Source organism: Oxyura jamaicensis, chromosome 3 (assembly GCF_011077185.1).
Source record: "Oxyura jamaicensis isolate SHBP4307 breed ruddy duck chromosome 3, BPBGC_Ojam_1.0, whole genome shotgun sequence".
In the NCBI taxonomy this organism is placed as follows: domain Eukaryota; kingdom Metazoa; phylum Chordata; class Aves; order Anseriformes; family Anatidae; genus Oxyura; species Oxyura jamaicensis.
In genome coordinates, this window is record NC_048895.1 from 65019977 (window position 1) to 65042726 (window position 22750).

General features: G+C 40.4%; 1 protein-coding gene across 3 annotated transcripts in view; it reads right to left on the reverse strand.

Moving 5' to 3' along the window:
* Positions 1–7894: 7894 nt before the first annotated feature.
* Positions 7895–22750, reverse strand: part of PKIB (cAMP-dependent protein kinase inhibitor beta) — a 54152-nt gene continuing 39296 nt past the window's right edge. For 2 of the 3 annotated variants that reach the window (XM_035322546.1, XM_035322548.1), the window contains exons 2-3: positions 13456–13630; positions 7895–8804 (exon numbers count right to left, since the gene is read on the reverse strand). In XM_035322546.1, the coding sequence (XP_035178437.1) occupies positions 8719–8804; positions 13456–13603 (234 nt within the window). In that variant the 5' untranslated portion in view covers positions 13604–13630 and the 3' untranslated portion in view covers positions 7895–8718. Of the gene's footprint in view, positions 8805–13455; positions 13631–13802; positions 13910–22750 lie in introns of those variants that run through there. The other variant, XM_035322547.1, reaches the window with a different exon arrangement.

The window sequence follows — 22750 nt, forward strand, 5'->3', positions numbered from 1 at the left end:
TACTAGTGGAGCAGAAACACACTGCATTAAGTTTCAAGGATTCTGTATTTTAGCAAAGGTACGGAATGATTTTTATCATCATCAATCCAAACTTTACAATATTAAATATACAGGTAATCTCTGAGTATCATACTCTCTTTCTACAGCCCTAGTATATGCCATGGAGGCTGTCTAACACTTACCAAGTGAGACTATTTGGCAATCAGTATAACCAGCCTCAAGACTTTGATATTGCATGAATCCCTCTGTTTTCCATCCAGCTATGGACGGGTAGGGCTGAGTCACACCCTGCCAAAGCCAGGAGTCATCCCTCAGACAAGTCAGAGCCACATCCCTCTGACACTCTCTCCTCTGAATCAGAATCACTTCTGTGGCACAAGCTACTTCTTTTGCAGTCCTAAACTGACAGAGGAATCCAGAGAGCATTAATGCACCCCTAAGAAATTTGTGAATTTCACAGTCTTTATAAATAATTTTATAAATATATATTTTTAAAATAATAATAGGTTATCAATTTATGGGCCTGTTGTTAATGGGAAAAACAAACAAACAAAAAAAAAGTCTGACGCAAATCACGCAGGAGTGCTTCTGAAATGTTAGCTCATGTTGGTTGACCTAGATACAATTACACACCTCCCTTGTCGATTCATTCACAGAGTGCAGCCATATCCCTGCTTTACACATAGGTTTGTGAGCAAGTGTTGCATCATTTTTCAGTTTTCATGAGTCTAAATACATAAACTTCCTGGAGAACAAAATTCTAAAGCAAGTTTGAGCATTGCAGGGTTAAGATAGCTCACTACTAGCTTTAAATATGGACTAATAACACGAGAAACTCGAATAAAACTTGTCATCCCTGATGTTGGGAGACAATCCCAGAGAAACAGAAATAAGAGTGAATCTGCACTCCAGTATACCAAGATGTGAAAACTCCAATCACTGGAAGTTGAGTAAGAGAACATTTTATTAAAAATAAAGTACGTATTAGCTGTGAGGAGGCTTAAGCACCAGATCAACTTACAAACTGCCTTATTAGATATTTCATCCCTGCAAGTTATAAACTATGCTAACAGCTACTGCTATTAGACGTGATACAGGAAGCAATTCAGAGAAGTTCCATATCCTGGATTATGCAAGAAATCACATAAGGAAGTCACAGTGGAAGACTTAAAAACACATCAGTAACTCTCTGAGTGTGGGCTTATGCTTTGCCAAATCCAGACTCTGTTATAGGAGAAGATGCAGATAAGCATCAAAAGGAAAACAGGCATGTAGTCCCTGCATGGATAATCATGGGAGTTACTACCTGGACTGTCCTGTAACAAGTGACAGTGGGAACGTACAGATACATCCACTATTCCTTCAACATGTATACATCCATGTACACGTATTTCAGAAGATCTCCTTCTCTGTGTGGCTGATACATAATCCAGAGCCTCTATGTATGGCAAGCTCCTTAACTAATCTTTTAATAGTTAAACAAGGCCTCTAACAGCATCTTCCTCCAGACCTTTGAAACTTTCATGAAGAAGTGGTGGGAGCTGCAGACATCCAGAGCCCAGAAGCCGCAGAGGGTACAGGAACAGGGCTGACTCAAGCCAAGACAGACTCGGCTGCTCTGCTCAAAGAAGGGCTGCAGAAAAGAAAGTGGACCAGCTTTCATTCCTTTAACCCATTCCCACCATCCTTAGACTCCCCAGGTTTATATATTCACCTTCTTACGTATCAGCATTTTATCCTTTATAAATTTAGCTAGAAATTTTCACTCACAGAAGCCCACACTGAAAACAAACAAGAAGTTACAAAGTCAAGAGTTCAAAGGCTGTCTGAAAGAAAATGCCTGAGACACACTTATTTCAGCACTTTTTAATATTGCAACACCACCTCTATTTACATGGTCACATGCTATTTTTTTTCCCTAGAGCAGCTTTCCCTCTCTCAGTGCCCAAGACAAAGGCTATTCAGGGTCTGGATCAAGGGTCTTAGGGGTCTGTCTGATATGTAAACTCTCTGTCCAGTACTTGCTGGGAGGAATAGCAATGAGTTGTCCTTCTACATCTCATTTTACTGTATATGAAGGCAACTGACGAGATTGTTTTCTCATACGGGGTGTTTAAGGCACTAACAGTTGATGTTGGGCATAAGGAGGTGTAAATAGGTCTATGAGTGAAGAACAGCGTGAGCACTGAAGGAAGGCGGTGAGGAGGTTGATGTGGGCGTCTAATGGCATTAGGTAAGACATTCAGACGGGAAAGGAATGGGCTGGGCTGGCTGAGCGATCGAGCAGGCGATCGAGCAGGCGATCGAGGCCGACGAAGCACTCCCGTGGCGGCCCGCACGCCGCGCCGGGGCCGCAAACAGCCGCGGTCTGCCCCGAGCGGGCGGGCGGGCGGCGGCGCCCTCTGCCGGCCCCACCGGAGCCGAGCTGCTTGGCGCTGCCACAGCTCTCCCTCTTTTTCATGTCATGGTTTTTAGCGAAGGAAGCCCAAACTCTGGTATTTCTGAGGCGCGGCGAGGCGGGGGTGGGGGGCGCTTCTGAAGACCGCCGGGGCCCGACCGTTGGCCTGCCGCGGACTCGGGCGCCATCTTGTGCCCGCCGGCCGCCTCCACTGGTGGGTCGTTTAGGAGTGCGACCGAAGTGCTCAAGGTTTCTGGCAAACATATAGATAAGGTTAAACCATTCTCTCAGGGATTCGTTTCTCAGTACGCTGTATGATAGGCACTGGACTTGCAGCCACTATACGGTGGATTCTCATAAAGTAGTAATAAAGCACTGGAAAGGATTGTCTAAATCATTAAGTGAGGGCCCTTTACATTGCAGGTTTTATATCATCAGCCAAATACATATATTTTCCATAAACATAAGGCTTGCATTAAAAGCCAAGGACCTGGCACAGGAAGAGTGCCAGTGAGTCTGAGAGCATTGTCTGCTGCCTTCAGTCCCAGTTGTGTAAGTGAACTCCCCCATCTGCTTGGGGTATGAACTGCTCCTCACCCACCTAAGCAGGGACATGAAGTGAAATAATAAAATAACAGATTCAACATTTATTGTTAACCTTTATCCAACACAGAGCAGCTTCAAATGGGGAAGGTGAAACAGAGTTCAAAACCACTCATATATGGTGGTATTGGCACCCTAACCCAAAGCACAGAACAGGGATGTAAACCTGGGTAGGCCACAAGCCAGAGTCAGACATCTGTTTTACTGTGGTGTTTATAAGTTGAACATACTTTTGGCTAGCTTAGCCCTTGGACCCTAAGTTCCTTGCCTTTGTACATATGGTGTGAGTGAGTTTCCATGGGAGATCTAGGTCCTCAGGTCAGAGGTAACAGACACTGTACAAGGAGTGGGTTAGAAGAGGCAGCAGGAAGAAGTGCTGCACATCTGCTAGTGACAGTGCTTATGTAGCTGGAGGGTTTAGCCAGGATTATTTTCCCAAGCATACTTAAGCCATTAGACCAATATTCTCAGAGGTGCAAGACCTCTGCTGTTTGCGATCACCTAACTTTCTGCATATACACAGACATCGAGGTACTGACTCTAATGACATGTTTGGACCCCTAGCAAAAAGCTTAGTAAGTGTCTCAGATCAGCTGGACACAGTCAGTCTCTAGCCCAGTTGTTGCCTGCTTTGCACTTCACTCTCAAGTAGCTGGCTCCCAGCTGGTGCTGACATTTCTTAAACAACTGACTCCATCTATTTGAACAAAGTACCTGGCAGACCGAGGATCCCACTAGGTGGCAGGACAGTTAAGTCCTTGTTGCTTCTAGCCAAACCACTTCGGAGCTCAAGACCATTGTTCCCTAGTGGGCTCAGCACAGCCCAGTGGGGATCCTGGAGACCCTCCATGCTCTACAGCAGGTCTGGGGCTTATGTTCCTTGGGCATAGCAAATCAGGCCTGTGACAAACTGGTGAAGAAATCCATGCAGAAATAAATCTCTGACTTTTTGGTTCTTCCTCATAGGTTTTATCTCACACAGAGCTCGAGCAGGGAGAACAGAGGAATATGAAGCAGCCCTAAGCAGTTTTCTACATCTTGAAATATTCCTCTTTGCATGTATGATATGTAGAGATATTTGGTATACACAATGGTAAAGTGTGGTTTAAACCTCTTCTAGCCACTGCTGTGTTGTCATTTTTAATTAAGGCAAGTGCAGTTATAATTCTTTGTATGATCACCACAGTATTAATGTGTCGTAACTGTGTAGCCTCTCACTATTTGGTAGTGATAAAGAAGGTATAATTCCACATCTCTGTTTGTCAGACAGTAGGTCATCATGGTGCAACTGTGAATATGCTGGGATAAAAACTAAAAATAAACCATCAGCTAATATTCTGATATGTGATTCTTACATGGAAGTAGCTAGGCATTATTTAAATAAGTTATTTCTAGAAAAACTGCAGACGCCTAACAGTGAAACAGGTGATATATGGCAGCTGACCTATCATTTATAAGAATCTGTTTATTAACAGAATCCATGAAGTGAGTATAGGAATACTGATTACTTTTAACATACACTTCAAGATTTACTTTCCTGTATAGTACACATGAAGAAACCTCTATGTGCAGGACCCTATTTGTCTGCTAGGCCCCATTTGGAAGTGTATTATGCATGTAAAAGACATATAAGTCATTACTGCTCCGTTATGACCTGGAGTGGAAGCTGCACAACAGAGAATTGGTCACATCACATCAAAGATCCATGTAACCAAGTATCATATCTTGGACAGTGCAAACATGTATGCTGTTTCCACTGAGCAGTCTCCTTGTCTCAATCCTTTGTTCGTGGACTTTCTAAAACGGGAGAAATTTTCTGTATGATTAGTAATTATGACTTAAAACTAAAATTAGATAGAATTCATACTGCAATTAGTGTAAAACGATCTTTGTCTTCAATGACAACTGAATTCAGCCTCTGCATTGCTGTACTATCAATGATTTGCAAAATCCTTTTAAAATATGCCACTCTGCAAACTGTTTTGCCATTCTTTTCATCCGATATATCTTTTTAAGCTCAGCTGATGCAATATTATATCAGCATAATGGCATATGCCATATGTGAAGGTAACTGTATGAAGAATTATAGCAAAAAAAGTTTCACATTAAAAAAAAAAAAAGTTTAATTACTCCTCTTAATCTTTCTAAATTAGAACATTCTAATAATCAGTCCTCTACCTTAAAACCTATTTACTCCTCCATTGCCTTCCAGAAAACAAATTGAGCTTTCCTGATTAATAACAACAAAAGACATGCTCAGCATGTTCACCCAACTCTTACATGGAGCTTTTTTTGATGAAGAGCTGACCAAAGAAAATTACTGTCTTAATGACATCTGGAAAAGATTGATGCCAATTTTATACATGTTTAGTGCACCTGAATTGTTTTATGCATGCACAATGAAGTTACAGGGGTTTATTTTTATTTCCTTGCTTTTTTTTTTTTTTTTTTTCTTTTAAGTATGCAGTGTGGCTGAGAATGAATAATTACTTCATTAAGTTCTAAAATTTTGAGACAACAGTTACCTTTTTCTTGGTCCTAATACATGTCTTGGCTTTATAAAAGCCCAGGACAGCGTTTTATGTTGATGAAAAAGATGCTATTGCCTGTGCTGCACTCGCTGCAAATGGAAATTGGGATTAATGCATTATAATACCAGGTTAGCCTTAATAGAAGTTTGATGGTGTAATTTATCAAGCTAATTAAGTATGTACCTAATTTTAGGCACTGATTGGTTCTATTGACTTCTGTGAGACGAGTCTGCCTTTCGAGTTAGGCACATTTTAAAATATTCTGCTGATTCAGGGCCATAAATCTGTTACTGTATGGATTAAGAGAGAACACTATCATTAATTATTCATTGGCTGAGCTAATGGGAGGGTGGTATACCCTGGATATTGGTTAAAGCTGGATAAACTGGCTCAGAGGGAAGTATTCAGAAGCACTTAATTGGCTCTTTACAGGCTCAGCCAAAGTTCATCAGGATTTATGACCTATCTTCAAGATACTAACAAAAAAAAAAGGAACCACGACTTTAGGGGTGCTTCAGACTGTAACCCTGTCTAAACCCCTAAACCCCAGGCCTGAAGGCCCCCAAAGAGCTCAGAAGGAGCTTGGCTACCTCCTATCTGGCTGAGTTAAGAGTAATACAGAACTAATAAATTCTTTGATACCAACGTTTTTCAGCACAATGTTTCTCATGCTAACCAGTGTTTGTAGTTCTAGGTATACTGGCCAGAAATATACAGCTGCCTCAGCATAGAAAGGCTTATTTGACAAGATCTAGAGTATAGTTAGCCCTGGTAGCTACTCATCTTCTACATCTGAACTGAGTACAGAAGAGCTCTCTCATGCAGCCTAGACTAACAATTCTTTAGACACAAACTGCACATGCATTTGGCAAGAAAAGTATTTCTGCATCTGCAACTTAGTTAATCTGCAACCAGATAATAAACGGGCAAACGAGGACTGACTGTAGCAATCATTTGCAAACCCCACATATTACAGATCAAACATATTAATCCGGCTTTTAATTGAGTTGCATTTTAAATCTTCCTGTTTGTCTTTATGTCTTGTGCAATGTTTCTTTTAACCTTCTTTCCATACCCTTTCTCTCAATGACAGGTTCATACAACTCAAGAACAAAGTAAGCATCAATTTTCCAGGGTGTTTAGCACCCTGCTTAAGGTTCTAAGCTCAACATCTGTGAGCAATTAACTCCACATGTGTATGTCTGTGGAGTGATTTTTATACATAGTTTAACACATTAATAATTTGCTAAATTCATCTGGTTCACTTGACTGGTATTTTAGTAGAAAAAAATCAAAATTTCTTAGGCTAGCAAAATACTTATTTACGTACCTACTCCTCTAACCCAAATTTCAGTGTCTGTTTAACGTAAGAGAAGATTCTAAATATAACCAGTGCTCCAACTGTGATGGAAGAGGAAAATTCAATATAGGCCATGACCCAGAAGAGCGTTTTAGCATATGCTCCACTTAAAGCATATAAGGAATTGTTTCAGTAATGTTCAACCACTTGATTTCCATGGGATCATTTTAACTTCTTGAAACAGTGCTTTTATGTGCCCGGATGCTATAAAGGAGGGTGGTGTACAAGAATGGGACTGCAACCCAAACAAGCATGTGTACCACAGATACAAGTTAACTCTGAGTCCCTCTCCACTGTGGTTTCCAACTCTGGTCCTCCATGTCAGCTACTTCAGACTTTCTTAAGCCACCTGTTTTGCACCAGCAGAGTAGGTTATTGACCTTTCCAACCTTGGAAGTAATTCTGAGATACTGCACTTGTTGAATGAATGCAGGTGAGTGGAGGGTATTTGGTATTGCCTCAGTTGGATGAAATCCACCCTTTACTGAATGGTCCCAAAAGACAGCCCATGAACAAATGCAAATCCATAGTATGGGTGGTAGCTGTTTGGGAAAACCTCTTGCAAGCTCTCTGCCAGCTATAAAATACACAGATATTTTGTAAATGGAATACCTGTCGATGTGTGATGTACCTACTGGGGATGCTTCTTCCCTCTGGCTGCAGCCCAGCAAAGAGACTGTATGGGCAAATAAAAGCATTTGATTGTCAGTGGTGGTTAGGTTTCACAAAGCACATAAAATGGCAGCTGCTTTAGACTGCAGTAACGGTGCATTCTGTGCATGAATCTCTGGTCTCCTACAAAAAGGGGGTGCATGTGGGTATTTTCAGGAGCATGACTTCCATAACACAACAATGCCTTTCAGCGGGGAAAACCCTTTGTAAATATCAAAAACATTGAAACATCTTCATCAGCATTAAAGAAAAAAAGCAAAACTGAGATGAAATAATTTTATATTACGCGGTTTGAGTCTTGACAAATAAAAGGAACATCAAGGATTCAAGTGAAGACAGAAAACATAATAGCTATTTAATTTCCATAGTAAGATCAAACAGTTTTAATCACTTACAAACATGGCTATTTTATTTCTGATACACATGAATAGCTACAATATTAAGCCTGAAAACAGAAATGACAGAAGTAGCAAGACTGCTGGGAGTGGGATATGTGAAATTATCTGCCATAATCACATAGAGTTTAAAGAGAGTTTAAAAATAAACACTGGTGGTTTATGTGGTATACAAAATGCTTTGAAGTCAGGAGAAAGAGAGAAAAATATATATGTACATATATATTTTTTTCACATTCATCTACATATCCTTAATGAGAACAAAAATCTCTGAAGATGAACTGCAGATTAAGTCTGTAACCTAATACATACTTATTATCATCTTAAGGTGGGAAGAATAAATACACCTTTGTGTCAGAGAGAAAGAAGCTATTTTGGAAAATTAAGAAATAGGTCTTTTATTTTAAAGAGATCATTACTTGGTACATCTGCTATTTATATTCATTGAAACTGTCAAAGAAGATTAGTTAGGATGAATACAATAACCATTAAAAAACTCAGAACAACAGATACATTCTTTAGTTCTCTTCCCGTTGGGATGTGTAGAACATTGTTTCTGATGGACTACAGTAGAAAGAAAGAAAGAAAGAAAAAAAAAAGTAGTTCCATCTTAATGCCACCTAGATACAAGGGTGTTGCAAAAGTCTTGTCTGCGCTGCTGCAGTAGCTACCACACTTCCGAACAGGTAACAACACAGGGAAACGGGAAACTCTATAAAGTCTGTTGCTGAGTTTCACTACTCCAGCAGTCCTTAAGTGTTAGGAATCACTGCTCTTTCCCTCTGCCTCTTGACTTTCCAGCAAGGCTTTGGATGATGGTACTTCTCCGCCTTCTGCTCCTTCATCTAGAAAAAACACAGAATCCAACATTTTTACCGTGCACACTCTCGGAGCTTTTTAATTACAGACAAATATTTGGGTTTACTGATCACCTCTATTTAGATTGTCTCTCTCATGGGTGCTATCACACTCATGGGTGCTTTGGAAAGGGAGATTAACTCAAAAGATAAAGAACTTGCAAAGGCATCATCCAAAAGCAATTTCCTATTGGTGCTGATTTCCCTGTTCCTTGCACCTGCTGATCAATGTGCACTTGGTTGTAAGAATCAGATTGGAGATAACTTTTCTTTATTGTTTTTTTTTTTTTTTTTTTTTTTTCCTGGGTTATTTCCAAAGTCAGGTTAGAATACTGCATTCCTCTCAGCATTGCTTGGTTTCAGGTAGATAACATTACAGTTTATGAACATGCCAGTTATCTGGCTGACCTTCTTTACCAATAAATACCTAGGAAAATTCATCGTTTTCACAAGATGAGGGGATGTGTATGTATATATATCTATATATGTATTTATTTTCTCTTGTGGTCTGACTTGGAAATTCATTCTTCCATACATTAGAGTGGAATGATTACACCAGTAGTACAAGTAAAAGCATCCTAGCATAAGTGATTTATGGTCATGATCATCATTAGAACAACAGAATTCAGCTCTGTCTCTTTTGATGCTCAGTTTCTGTCACTGAGAAATGAGAACTCTTCTTGCCTTGATTTCCTTGCAAAGCATAATTATTTACACATTATCTTCAAGTCCCACATGGCATTAACAATGGTAACAAAACAGTTTGTATACCCAAATCTAAGACCGTAGCTTTTGCAGGCAAGAAGGGGTCTGCTCAGCAAATGTGATTGTACCATCTTCCAAGTTCCATCCACTCTAACAGTCATAATCTAAGGGGTACATTTTCAGCTATTTGCCCTGAAGACTTCCCATAAAATATCACAGACAAATGAATTATATATCTTGGTCTCTACCTACCACAGCAAGACTGTACCTCTATACAAAATTTATCAGCTAAAGCTCTTGGCAGAAACTGCTTCATGTTCTCAGCTTGCTCAGTGGTTTAGAGGCTTTGGAATTTTACACTGGTAAATTAAGAAATGAGTTATTTGCCATCCTTCACTATTACATAGCACAGCACTGCTATGGAAAGGGGAGATAGAGCAATCTTCTCATTTGGCTGCTTCTGTGTGGAGTTAGATGTCCAATACCAGTGGAGTCTTGCAAACAGGGTAGAGGAAACATACTTTGCTCAAGGAAATCTAATCTCATACTTGGCAGCATTTAGGTGTGCAACAAGTGCTAAGCTGCTGAGTGCATCAAGTCAGTCATACATAGTCACCTAGAAAAAAAATCAATAAAATTTTTGGCAGAATTGTCCGCTAAAGCAGATTACAGGTGGCCAGCATAGCCTCTTTGCTCTCAAATGTCATGCAGACTCCCCTTTAACCTTTGGATCACCAGTGACACCAATCAATTGTTTAACGTGGTTCCACAACAACATCCTACCAGACCACCTATGGGAAGTATCAGCCCTCCAAAACTAACGCATCACCAGAGGTAGTTAGGCTACAGATAGCCTTCATTTCAGAATTAGGCTCTGAGAGAAGTAGCTGGTGCTGAAATCTCTCCCATCCATGTCAATTAGAACATGAATTTTTTGCAGCCTTCAGGGTACATGGGAATTTGTATCACACAGACAGGATCCTTGTATATTCATAAAGAATACATGCATCTTTTCTCAACCAGACAAATGGTATTAGCACATCCTGTTCCTGACCTTTCTCTCTGACAGCAAGTAACAGCATTTTAGAAGGAAAGGAAAAGTATGATCCAATGAGCATTAGCTAAATTTGAAGCAAGATGGAGAGAGTCCTCCTCACCATTTCCTACAATCTTCACTGAATCTTTCACAGCAGAAAAAAATAGGGCATGCTTTATATAGCCCCCTGTTCCATCTTCACTTTTCTCATTTATCCAGCCTTTTTGCTCTGAGCTGGAAGTAGCTTTCATTTTGTTAATAGCTTATTGTTAAAGCCAGAGACGGGCAAAAGAGTTGCTTGTCAGAGCCCAAAATGTTTCCCAAACAAACAATTTCCCAGTCACAGCATTTGAACTTACAAACTTCCTGTCCATTTTGACGAGTTCTCCTCATTTTGCTTGCTGGCTGATTGGAAGTTTAACTGACAAGAAAATGAGGCTGTAATTCCCATTCGATACTTGCAGAATTCCCAATTCCCAACCCCCAAAAGCACCCAAGGAGGGCCCACTCATCAGTGTGCCTAACTGTGTCCTGCATTCACTTTCTATTATCATTACTGCAGAATGCTGATAACAGCCGCTGCTCCTTCCGGGCATGCTCTGGTACAGCTATATGCCGACGACAAAAGCAAAGGATAATTCTGTGCTCTAAATTGTTCTCCAAATCCTGGCAGTGCTGGTCCTTGCATTTGTAAGGAAGCATTGGTACATTTTGCTAATACTAATGTAGCTGTGTCATTTCTTTTTCTTTATATGTTGGATGAACACCAGAAGAGGATTATTCTGTCTGGAGTGCCTATTATAAGTTGTGCTGTAACATTTCTTTTAACAAGACATTCACTCTTTCATGTTTATTTTTATTCAGGGGAAAAAATGGACAAAAAAAGGATCAGAGAGAAATTTTCCATGTTTTAAAAAGTATATAATTTCCAACTACTAGCTTTTCAGAGACCAAAATGAAAAAACATGAGGCACTTATCTACCACTGCTGTATGTTTTGAGCTTTGTTTAACATGGTTTTGTGCATGTCCCTCAAGGTTCACTGCTCTAAACAATACAAAGGTTAGTTATATGTAATGTAGAAATGAATATATCAGTGGGTTGGACTGGCCAGTTCAAGAGCTTTACTTCCACAGCTCCTGACACTAATAATAGCAGTAATTCCCATCTGCATCCCCTTTGATAAGGGAAACAGTTCCGTCTTGCTGGAACCTACTCCCTGTTCACCGCATGCAACCTGTGCCAGGTGGAAGAGCTTTTTGAAATTAAAACAAACAAACAAACAAACACCATATTTGAAAACTAAAGCATTAAACATTAAGTGTCTGTCTATACTTTGGAATGGATTTTCAGTGCTGACGTCACACACAACACAATGGGAAAGTCTGTAGGGATGTACTTCTACTTCTCATATTTCTCATATTCCTAGGGAAAAACCACTTCTCAAAGCCAAGGAGTTTGAACTGGGGCTTATCTGCTGGCATTAACCCGTGTTATTTTGAATGCACTCTGACACAATGCCCACTGCCTGCCCCACCTGCTCTTCCAGATTCCCCCAATTCTCCGCAGTACTGACTTTCAGCCTAAGTATACCTGACCATCCTTGTTGTTTTCCTTTTTTTTTTTTTTTTTTTTATGTCCACCCTCTCCCGGTTATAAGTCCTTGTTCCCTTTTTCAAAGTTAATGCCTCCTTCCAGCACCCATTCAGATCCTTATTTCCCTCTCCTTCCCACATTCAAAGCCAGAAGGTAGTGGTCCAGTCCCTTTTCATTCCTCCTGGAAGTGCTGTTTCTACCTGCCCTCTTCTTCACCACCAGCAGTCCTTTGATGTGCCCAAGATGGGTTTGGATTACAGAACCCCAAAGACATGAGTATACATGAAATGTTCAGAGGAAGAACAAATTGTAATCAAAGAATGCCCAGCAACTTAATGGTGTTTTAGGAGGCTGCAAATTCAATATCCTGTAATTGCTTTAAGCAATATACAAGCAGGACGTACAGGACATACATCCTTTGTGCCTTCCTGTAACCTACTTCAGCTCAGATACATGGACCCTCCATTCCTTAGCATGGGCTTACTGTGCTGCCCCTGCACCATTGCAGCTGCTAGAATTGGGACCACCACCTGCAGTGGTGTTTGTAAGAGCTGCAACAGTGACAGGCATGAGAAAGAAAAAAATCTTCCAAATCAGGACCTGAAAAAGTAGGAGCAAGCCATGCCCAGGGACAACCTATAATTGTCATTTCACAGGCATCAGAAATCAGACTTTTCCTCAGTCCAGTCTGAGCAGTGAAAAGAACCTGCAAATCTCGCTGAAAGTAAAAAGACAAACAAAACAAAACAAAACTTCAAATGCAAAGCCAGCATTAATTAGGCCTGTGATCATTAACAGAGCACTTACCAACCTAAAGAACATGGCAAAATACAATACTGCTGTCAGATAGCAATGTCCAAAGCTTAGTAGCAGGAGTAAATCAGTGTAAACCCTACTCTTAATTTAAATGTCTGAGTTGGGATGACAGCTGTAATCCGATCAGCAGCGCAGCTTACCATCTTGTGCTATGTTATGTCAGTGCAGGAGGAGACCCTAATTTATAGCTGGTGTGCTGGTTTTCCAGGCTACCCAGCAATGTACTGTTTTTCCCTTTCTTCAGTGAACTGGAATTCAGTTCCCAGCACCCTTCCTCAGCCTACTGCACAGAGAATCTGTGGGTGGATGTGGCAGACTCAGTCTGGGTTAAAATTAACTTGTCTTGTTAGGAGGTACAAGCGGTAACTGCTTTAGAAGGTTGAACTTAGTCCTGAATGAAGAAAGAAAGATTAATTAATATTGCCATCAAAATTGCATGACACCAGGATGCATAGAAATGTCTGCTTCTGAGACATGCAGGCATTACCTTCTGAAACGGAGAGCTCAGCCAGTTTGTGTGGCAGGTCTGAAGTCCCAGCACCAGCAGGAGAGCCCAGGATATCTGGCAAGGCATTCCGGCGGCCTGACCTTCCTGATGCTGCAAAATCTGTGACCAGGGGCTCCACATCAGTCATTGCTGATGCCTTTCCTCATAGCAACATCTGCAGATAGATCAAAAACAGAAGAAGAAAACAGCCTGGCAAAAAGAAACAAAACAACAACCATGAAGTCAGTTTGATTCTTTGGGATGGATGCTAATAAAACATGCTGCTCAACAAAAATGATAGCCATGGGCTTTGCCCCAGTGGGTCTGTTGTTAGTAAAGCCACATACCTCAATGTTGGGTGCTGAAGATGTTCATGCCTGTGCATTTCCTTATGTTGCCATTTGCACACCCGTGGAGCACAATGCACAGCTATCAACCTACAGGAAACCTGCAGATAGTCAGCAACAGACCTTTCTGCCAGCCACTTGTATGCATCTTTATGACCTGACCCCTCTTTTTAAGTGGTTTTGACACACAGCCACTGGGAAGGGAACTGAAACTCTTGTTTAGTCATACTGTCTCTACGAAGCAGAACATGTTTTCTTTATTAGGAATCTTGTTTGGACTATTATTTAGAATCTTGTTAGAACAAATTCCTTTCATGGAGGAGTAAATTATATAAAAAGACCTCTCAAAAAATAAAAATAAAAATCTGCACAACGTTTCTTTATCCTGTAAATTCCAAACCACTTGCTTTCCTCTGCTCCTACAGGAATTAACTCGTTAGCTTGGTTTAACCTCAGCTTGTGCATGTGACTTTTACCTGGACTTAATAAAACCAAGAGTGCTCTGTTCCCTCAAGCCTGTCTCAAAGCCAATTGAACTGAATGTGAAAACTCCTGCTGACCACAACGGGCTTTGGATCAGGAATGGATGTGTTTGCAGGATCACACCCCAGGACACCAGCTTCTGTGAGAACACCTGGAGCAGAAGGTGGTGATACTTAGCTGCCTGTCACACACAGGGTTAGTGAGTGAAAGCTCCCATTAGCAACTATTTTATTAAGAATCACAGAAGGCACACAAAATCACACCAGAAATCACACCAGAATTTTACACAGTAATTTCCAGTAATTAACAGAGTAAATTCTAATAATTAGCCATGAATTCTTCAATTAAAACCAATACTTGCTCTGTATGAGTGCGGTTCTGCGTGCAGTGCGAGAACAGGAATATTGTCTCTGTGTCACTGTGCTCAGCATGTGATGTGGAAAGGATACAGATGGCGTTGGAGACCTGCCTGAGGGAAGGCTATCAGGTTTTGATTGACAACTGCCTGTATGTAGAATAAGAGTTAGATGAGCAAAGTCTCATGTTTACTGTTCTTCATATAAGAAATGGAGAAACATAGTCACCACTCTAAAATTCTGCTAAGGCTGGGAAGTGCTCTCACTTCATGGACAGAAAAACCAAGGAAGATCTCTAGGCCAAACATTGCCTGTTCTGATGTGCAGGAAGGGAGGGGCAGAGCTTTGATTACTGATGCTGACCTTTTTTCTACCAAAAAGAACATTTCCCTCTTCTCCCCCAAACTTCCCTTCAGCTGTGTCACTCCAATTACAAGAATAAATAGCCTTAATCTTCTTTGTATCTCTGAATGCATTTAATAAAAGAACCAAATCCTCCTTGGCAAGAAATGAGGTTTAAGTAAAATCTGCAAGTCTGAAAGATGACTTGAACTGGCAAACAAACCACTTTAATTCAACCGAAGTCAGTGACTAAAGGTTCTGACTCTGAGATTTGAAAGCTCCATCCTACATGAAAACAGCCAGGCCAAGTCCAAATGAATCTTTCCCATAAACAGTAAAAATATAAAAGTGATAACAGACACTCAAGAATGAAACTTTGAGAAAATATACAAGGTATGTATGCCACAATTCTGGTTTAGATATGGCACTATACTGTGTATAATTACACTATTTTTTACCCACTAAAATGGGTGAGTCCAGCCCTGGATAAGAAACGTCAAAATAAGGAGAATGAATCCGAATTTACAGACACAGTCTCATGGCTTTTTGTAGGTGTTTGTATTTACTTGTAGGTGTCCTAAATATATTTCTCCACATTCTCACCAGAGAAAGTAAAGAGACTGTAAATCGCACTTTAGAACAGAAAATACTCAGCATCTTCCTTTGCTTGGTAAGGGCATTACGATTGGTGTGGCTGCAGTGCTGCTCTTCTCACTTCGGCCAGTTGGTGGTCCAACACTGTTGTGAGCTGGCAGCTGCTCATCAAAAGATCTCCAGACTGACATGAGTTAAAACACACCAGAGACTTTCTCAAACCTGCCTTGTCCATTTGTTTTTTCCTCTTTTCTCCCTTGCAATTACTTTGGAAATGGAGAAAATCCGCTCTACAGCTACAGCTGTGTCAAACCACCCTCTCCTGTAGCACAGTTTCATCCTAGCCGTCTTGGGCACTTATGTCAAATCCCTCCTTTTTCTCTCCAGCCTCTCTCTTTGTCCCTGATGTAATCTCCCTTCGGTGCATAATGCTAGGCAACCCAGGAAGATGATGAAGGGAAGTCTGCTATCCTTCCATGTACATGAATTTTGATTTATTATTTGATTTTAAAAGTGTGCAGGGGCAAATCTTAGAACACCTGTTGGACAAGAAATCAGCCCGTCATTATCTGTCAGGCTGGTGGGCACAATTCAAATATAGCTATCTAAAAATAACAGCAATACACTATCCTTTGTGTAGCAGTTACCATTATGGTATCAACATCATTTTTTCTGTATTAAATCTTAGGTATCAGAGGCTGAGGAGAAGGCTGAGTTCAAAAGTTAAGGGTTACTCACTTCTAAGTTTGTAGCACACTTCTAAGTTTGAAGATAAATGACTGAAGTATATTTCAAAGATGAGACTACTCCAGCAGGCTTATAATTTACAATATGAATCAAAACTTATGACCATTTAGGTTCATATAAATCAAAACTTAAGCCTACCTCCAAACATGGAACAGACTGTATTCAAAATATCTTTCTACGGTACTACAGCTAAATGGCATTTCTTTCTTTAACGTCCTAAGGAATTTGTTCAGTTTCTGCAGCTCCCTTACAATAGTATTTTCTAAGTCCTACATGTAGGTATGGATGTACAGCTCTTGTGCTCTTAATCTGTGTCTAGCTTTATTTTTTTCACCATTTCCATCAGGAAGTAACTATCTTCCTGAGGCTGGCATCCTCTCACACGTGTTATGTACCATTTTTCATGCTTTCTCACAGGGTAAATAATAATCAGTGTGCACAGCATCAATTTTCCCAATTCCACTCCTCCCACCAGCAACATCTACTTCAGCTTCACTGAGCTCATTTTTCTGTAGACTTATCCTAGATAAAGATATGTACATCTCGCCAATGCCAGCACGCAGTTGTCTTTCTCAGCTTCCAAATTATTGTTGTCAAGTTCCTCCCATGTCACCACTCACCAGGCTAATGGTATATGGTTTTAAAGGAAGAGTGACAGATTGCTGGAGCAGAAGATTCCCTACTTCGCTGCCCCTCTCTTTTCCAAAGCAAAAACCAGGCAGCCCAGATAGCAGAAAGGACTGGGTGGGACATGAGTTGAGCGAGGAAAGTGTCTGTTTGCAGCGGGGTCAACAGTAGGAAGGCAGATGGACTGCCAGACCAGCTCTCCTCCTGAAAATAGAGACCAATGGCTTTGGCTGTCCTTATAAATAAAAAGTATCCCTACAAGTACTCCATCAGTAAGTATTCCATGGTACCAGATTAATTTTGCTGCTCATTCATGGGCCATGACACAGTGCTAAGGGATTTTCAGGAGTATAGTTAATCTTCTCAGATAACCCTCTGAAATTCCTGCAGGACCACACAGGACAAACAGCAGACCACTCTGGTACACAAGGGGGAAGGAAGAAGTCTGCTTGTGCGAAGTGGCTACCACCAAAAGTAAAATTTGATTAGTGAACCCATCAGATCTTCAAGTGAGTGTCTTCAGAGAAAATGATGGCAGGCAAACTACCAACGTGTTTTTTTCTAAGCAAGACAGCTAGTTTGTTAATCTTTGAATCTTCTTTTGTCAGCAGCATAGCCAGCTTCTCCAGGGAAAATGAGTCACAGATTTATTTAAATAAATGACAAAGGAAAAGAACAAATAAGTCTCCCAAAACAAATTGTGTTGAGGATCAAGGCAAAAATGCTTTACAGTGTGCAGCTGTAACAGGTGCCACAATCCACGTTAAATGTCACTGCTGTCTCTTGCTCACCTTATCTACTAGAAAGTAGAAGTCACCACCGTACACATTTGTGACAGCTCTTTTTTCTTCTCATCTTTTTACTGTCTTACACAAAGACAAAATACTGTTTTTGTTCTGCTTATAAGGACAAACTGTTCTTCAGGAAATATCAAAATGGTCCTGACATCCATGTTGTTGCAACTCCATGTAGGAAACCAAACAACCAAACGCATCACTTCTTGCCACTCAGACTCTTCTCTCCTTTTGAAAACTTTTCTCTTAGGCCTTTGTCTGCACTATTGAATTGAAAGGTACACTTCCCAAACACCTTTCCGCGCCTTTTGAATGCTCATTAGTGAAAACAGACTGGAAAACATGAAATCCTCTTAGAAACACTTGAGAAATAGAATAGCCAAGTAATACTGCTAGAACCAGATTGATTGATTTTGTGCCTTGATGGTCTCTTGCTGTAAGATGTATTTCAGCATCTTGTTTTATTCAAGATGAACTTTAGTTGTTTTATTTATTTATTTTTTGTTTTACCTTTAAGTAAGAGGAGTGTTCTTCAAGCACCTTTACCCCAAAAGTCTGTAGGTTCAAAAGTGTTCAAGTAAGGAGAACAGAAAACTTATTGAATGCAGTACTTCCCACTGTGCAACTGAGAGGAAAACCACATCTCCTTGCTACGCACTTGCCTTGCTTTCACATCCTCTTCTGCTGCTGCTGCACCCTTGTGGCTTTGCCTGCTCTTCCCAGAGATGTCAGAATAGGAACATTGTCATACGTGCTAATGTAATCTTTACACTTTATCCTGAAGCAGTACAGGACCACAGAAAAGGAAAAAAAAAGCTAGGAGCAGTCATGATTTTAACGAAGACTGTCCAGAGATTATGATGATGACTAATAGTAACCTGGACATTCGCATAATTTTTGTGAGATATCTGTTCAGTGTTTTTCCCCACCAATGAAATTTGCAACACGTTCATTTGCCTAGTGGTAGGAAGCAAACAAATAAAAGGAAGCAGTCTATAGGATTTCTATAGCATACACAGACATCTTGGCTCTGTTTTGGGCTTAGAACAGGAGACCACACACTTCTTAATACTTGGAAAGGCAAAACAATATAGATAAGTATACAAAAGTTAAAAGTGAAGCACTCAGGAAAAGAAGTAAATTCTTTAGTTTTTTTGTTGGTGGTGGTGCTTTATATGTATATATATATGTACATATATATATATATATATAACTAAAGTTGAAATTAGATTATGTTATTTTTCATGGCAGAAAGATGATTTGTCTTTCCAGTACCTCCAGCAATGTTAACTAAACTAACAGGGAAATTAAATTATTTCCAGTCTCTGTGAGTCTATAATGCAGAAGCATGTCTGGGTCTACAGACTTCCTACATCTCTTGTCTCAGCCTGGGCTATTACAGCCCATATAACACATGACATCTTGGCATGACATCTGAAAGTTTGCTATGTTGTTTACAAGTTTTCAATCTGGTTTCTCTACAAAGTGAAAAAATCTGGACACACATAATGACGGAAGCTGACAATTTGTGCCCCTTGGTGACATACAATTTCTAGATATATCTCATCTGTGCTTTCCTTAGAAATGGTTCAAGATGGTGAATTAATTTTGTTAATTGTTAAGGACTATCACAATCATCTTCTGTCCAAATGCAAAATATATTTTTTCTTGACCTCTGCTTTCTCCTGTACACAGCAATTTGATTTTCTGTTTACTTCCATATAGCTTATGCTATAGGAAAGGGAAGAGAAAAAAGCTACGTTGACGTATTAGTCATGCTGCTTTCATACTTCTGGAGAATGTGCAGATGCTATGGTGAAGCTCACCTTCTGCAAACCTACACAGGGTAGAACAGGTTTACTGTGAGCTTTTAGACACTGAGTACACAGTGCTCTGATGTACAGAAAAACACATTACAAGAATAATAATAGCACTAAGTAATGGTACAAATTTCCCGTTGTGAAAGAATAAGGAAGAGAGGGGAAAGGTTCATGATGCTGACAACCTAATCAGAAGTTATTTGCAGTAAGTAATAAATGAAGTGACATTAGCTGAAGGCACTCAATACCAGGCAAGAGAATGTCTCTGAGTGACCAAAATCAATGACAGACACAAGTTTTAGTTGAAAATACAGTTCAACAGGGAAGAAAGGCTGATGCATAAGCTATGCTGGGGGGGTGGGGGGGGGGAGTCAAATGCATCCCCTTCTTTGAAATAAGAAATGAAGCTCAGTGTGGGGCAGGGGAACAACCTAATTCCTCCTCTTATATTTTGGCCATTCATCCTCACAGTCTTCATTACCCATTGCAAAATGTATATATATCCACATATCCCCTGTCATACATATACACTTTCCTATCTCTGCCACAGAGCCTCACATCCTTCCTGAAGATTTACACCTGGCCTGAAATCCTAGAAAAGTTTGTCCACCCATAGGTACATACTCAAGAAGTAACTTAGGAATTACTTAGACATAATTTTTAACTACCTAATTTTCCAGAGGCCCTGGTAACTCTAAGGTGGCAGTTATATTGTATTTATGATTTTTCATATTGCCAGAGGAACATAAGGAAGCAAGTATCTTTACTGTACTGCCGAGTCTTGTTACTATGGTCACACGTGCACCACACCTTTCCTCTGTCCTGTCCCACCAGCTTGTTCCTCAGTCTTTGAACTATGAATTCTTTGAGGGAGAACCAAAGGTGCTTTTCCCTCTGCTTTCATAGCCATTGCCCCAAAATCCCAGGAACATTTCCCAAAGCACACACAAATAAATAGCTACAGAAGCAAACATATGCATGCGTCAGTACTGCATTCTTTATGTGAATCAGGGAGTGATTTGGTCTCCGCTTGCTCTCTCTGTGGAAGAAAATGACTCCAACAAAACAACTTGGAAAGGCTCAGGCAGCAACCAGCTTATGACATGCTGTTATGACATGCCTGCATAATGCCCTCTGGTAAGGCAAGTAGTGCAGCGCAATATAACAAGCAACAGAGAGAAGATGAATTTATAGATATATAGGATATATAGGAACAGGACAATCTTATGCACTAAGCCAACACAGATATATACCCAAACTCTGTTACTCGAGAAAGCCCAAGTCCCCTTCTGGTCTTACAGGCACGAATGAGGAACATTTCCAACTAGGCCAGAGTGAATCAAGGGATACTGATATTCACAGGGAGGTTCATAGGAACAGAGATCCTTGTGGAAGTGCTTACAAAAGGGAATAGTAAGGAATAGTCTCTTTCCTTGCGAGGAAAGAGAAGTTGTCTGGTAGGAACACGGTAACAAATTGCTAGAAGACTGGAGCACAAGCATGGCAGAGAAGTAAGAGACTATAGGTGTGCTTGTACATCAGGAGAAGGAATGACTAACTGAGGTCTATCTGAGGTAAAGAAATTACCTGTCAAACTAAAGAAACAAGAAAGGGTAGCTCTGAAAAATGACCGAGGAAGAGGGATGAAATCATGTAATGAGGAGTTTATTTGGATGGCGAGTGGGATGTAGGCAGGGAGGAAGAGAGACATGGTAAAGTATGGGGAGACTTCCAGGAAACCAGTCCTACTAGAGGATGCATACATCCAGCAGAGCCTATGGATTAGCAGCAAATTAGGTAGGTAGCAGTAAAACAGGCATGTATGTACTTAAAAGTTTGTGTGTACAATTAACCCAATAGGCCTACATACAGAAAACCTGAAGAGTCTACACAAGTGACTTTAAAACACTACAGATTTATTTTTTTTAAGGGGGATAAACTATTTCCTTAACATGTCACATGCTATAATGTCTTGTTAACTGAAGATTCAGCATTTGCAATGACCCCTGATGTTGTGGGGACTCCTCAAAACAAGTAGCTACAATGCGAGCTTCTGCACAGTAGCTCCCTACCAGGGTGAGAAGTCCCTGTCTGCTTCACATTCAGACTTCCCCAGGACTCTCGGAGGCAGAAGTGGGTTTGGTGAAAGAGCTACCTTGCCATCATGAAACTCCGTGCTTCTCTCCAGCTAGGCAGTACGTGGTAACAGCCTGGCAGTGGGCAGACACCTGGTTAAAAGGCTTTGAAGTCCCTAAGCCTTCAAAACTTGGGTCTATTTCAATGAAAAGGCAAGGACAAGCTCTCAGAAGCACTTTACTGTTTTATTCATGCAAATGACAGATTACTTTTGTTTTATTATCTTTGTCATGGCTAGGTAATATTCCATAATTATATTGAAAAACATAATCATTTCTTATTTGTATGATTCTTCCTTCTTCAAACCTACAAGCTATATCTTTTAGCTTTTTGAAAAACAACAAAGATTTGAAGTACTGATTTGATTGGTTTATAAGCGCTTTTAAAAAAACAGTGTAAGGCTACATTTTGTCCTTGTTTACTGTCATGCCAATAAACAGATAGATATACATAGTCTTAAAAGATGTAGGATGTAGGCAGTGCTCATATAGGCAATGCTAGACCCAACCTCAGATTGGTCTGAATCAAACCCAGAGAACAACGTGTCCTACGTGTGGGCTTCTTCCCTGTTCAGGTTCAGTTGCACCTCACTGACATGGAAATACTCATGTTTAACCAGTTTTACTGCACACCTTCGTGCTTCCTTTCCTGAACACAGGAGAGCATCACTTTCTTGTGATGCTGTGGTTCACGTCTGCTGGACACTTTGGAAGAGCTGAAGTGTTACCAGATCCAAGCACCTACTCTTCTCCTTTGACTGAAGTAAAACTTGCCTATTTCAATTTTTCATTTCTGTATTCTGGCTTCATGGTGCCAAACACACAGAAGGAGAGAAGTCACTATTTACAGACCAAGAATTACTCACAGCAGTCTGTTTAAGGAAGGAAAAAAAAAATCCTAAAGAGAAATTTAGCATTTCATTGCTAACTACTCATAAGGGTCTGAATACTACATCTAAGGCCAAGTCAGCTTAACCTTCAGCTATTAATTGGGCAATCAAAGCACTAATGTACTGCTAAAGCACCAGAAGCCAATTTTATTTTCTTTAT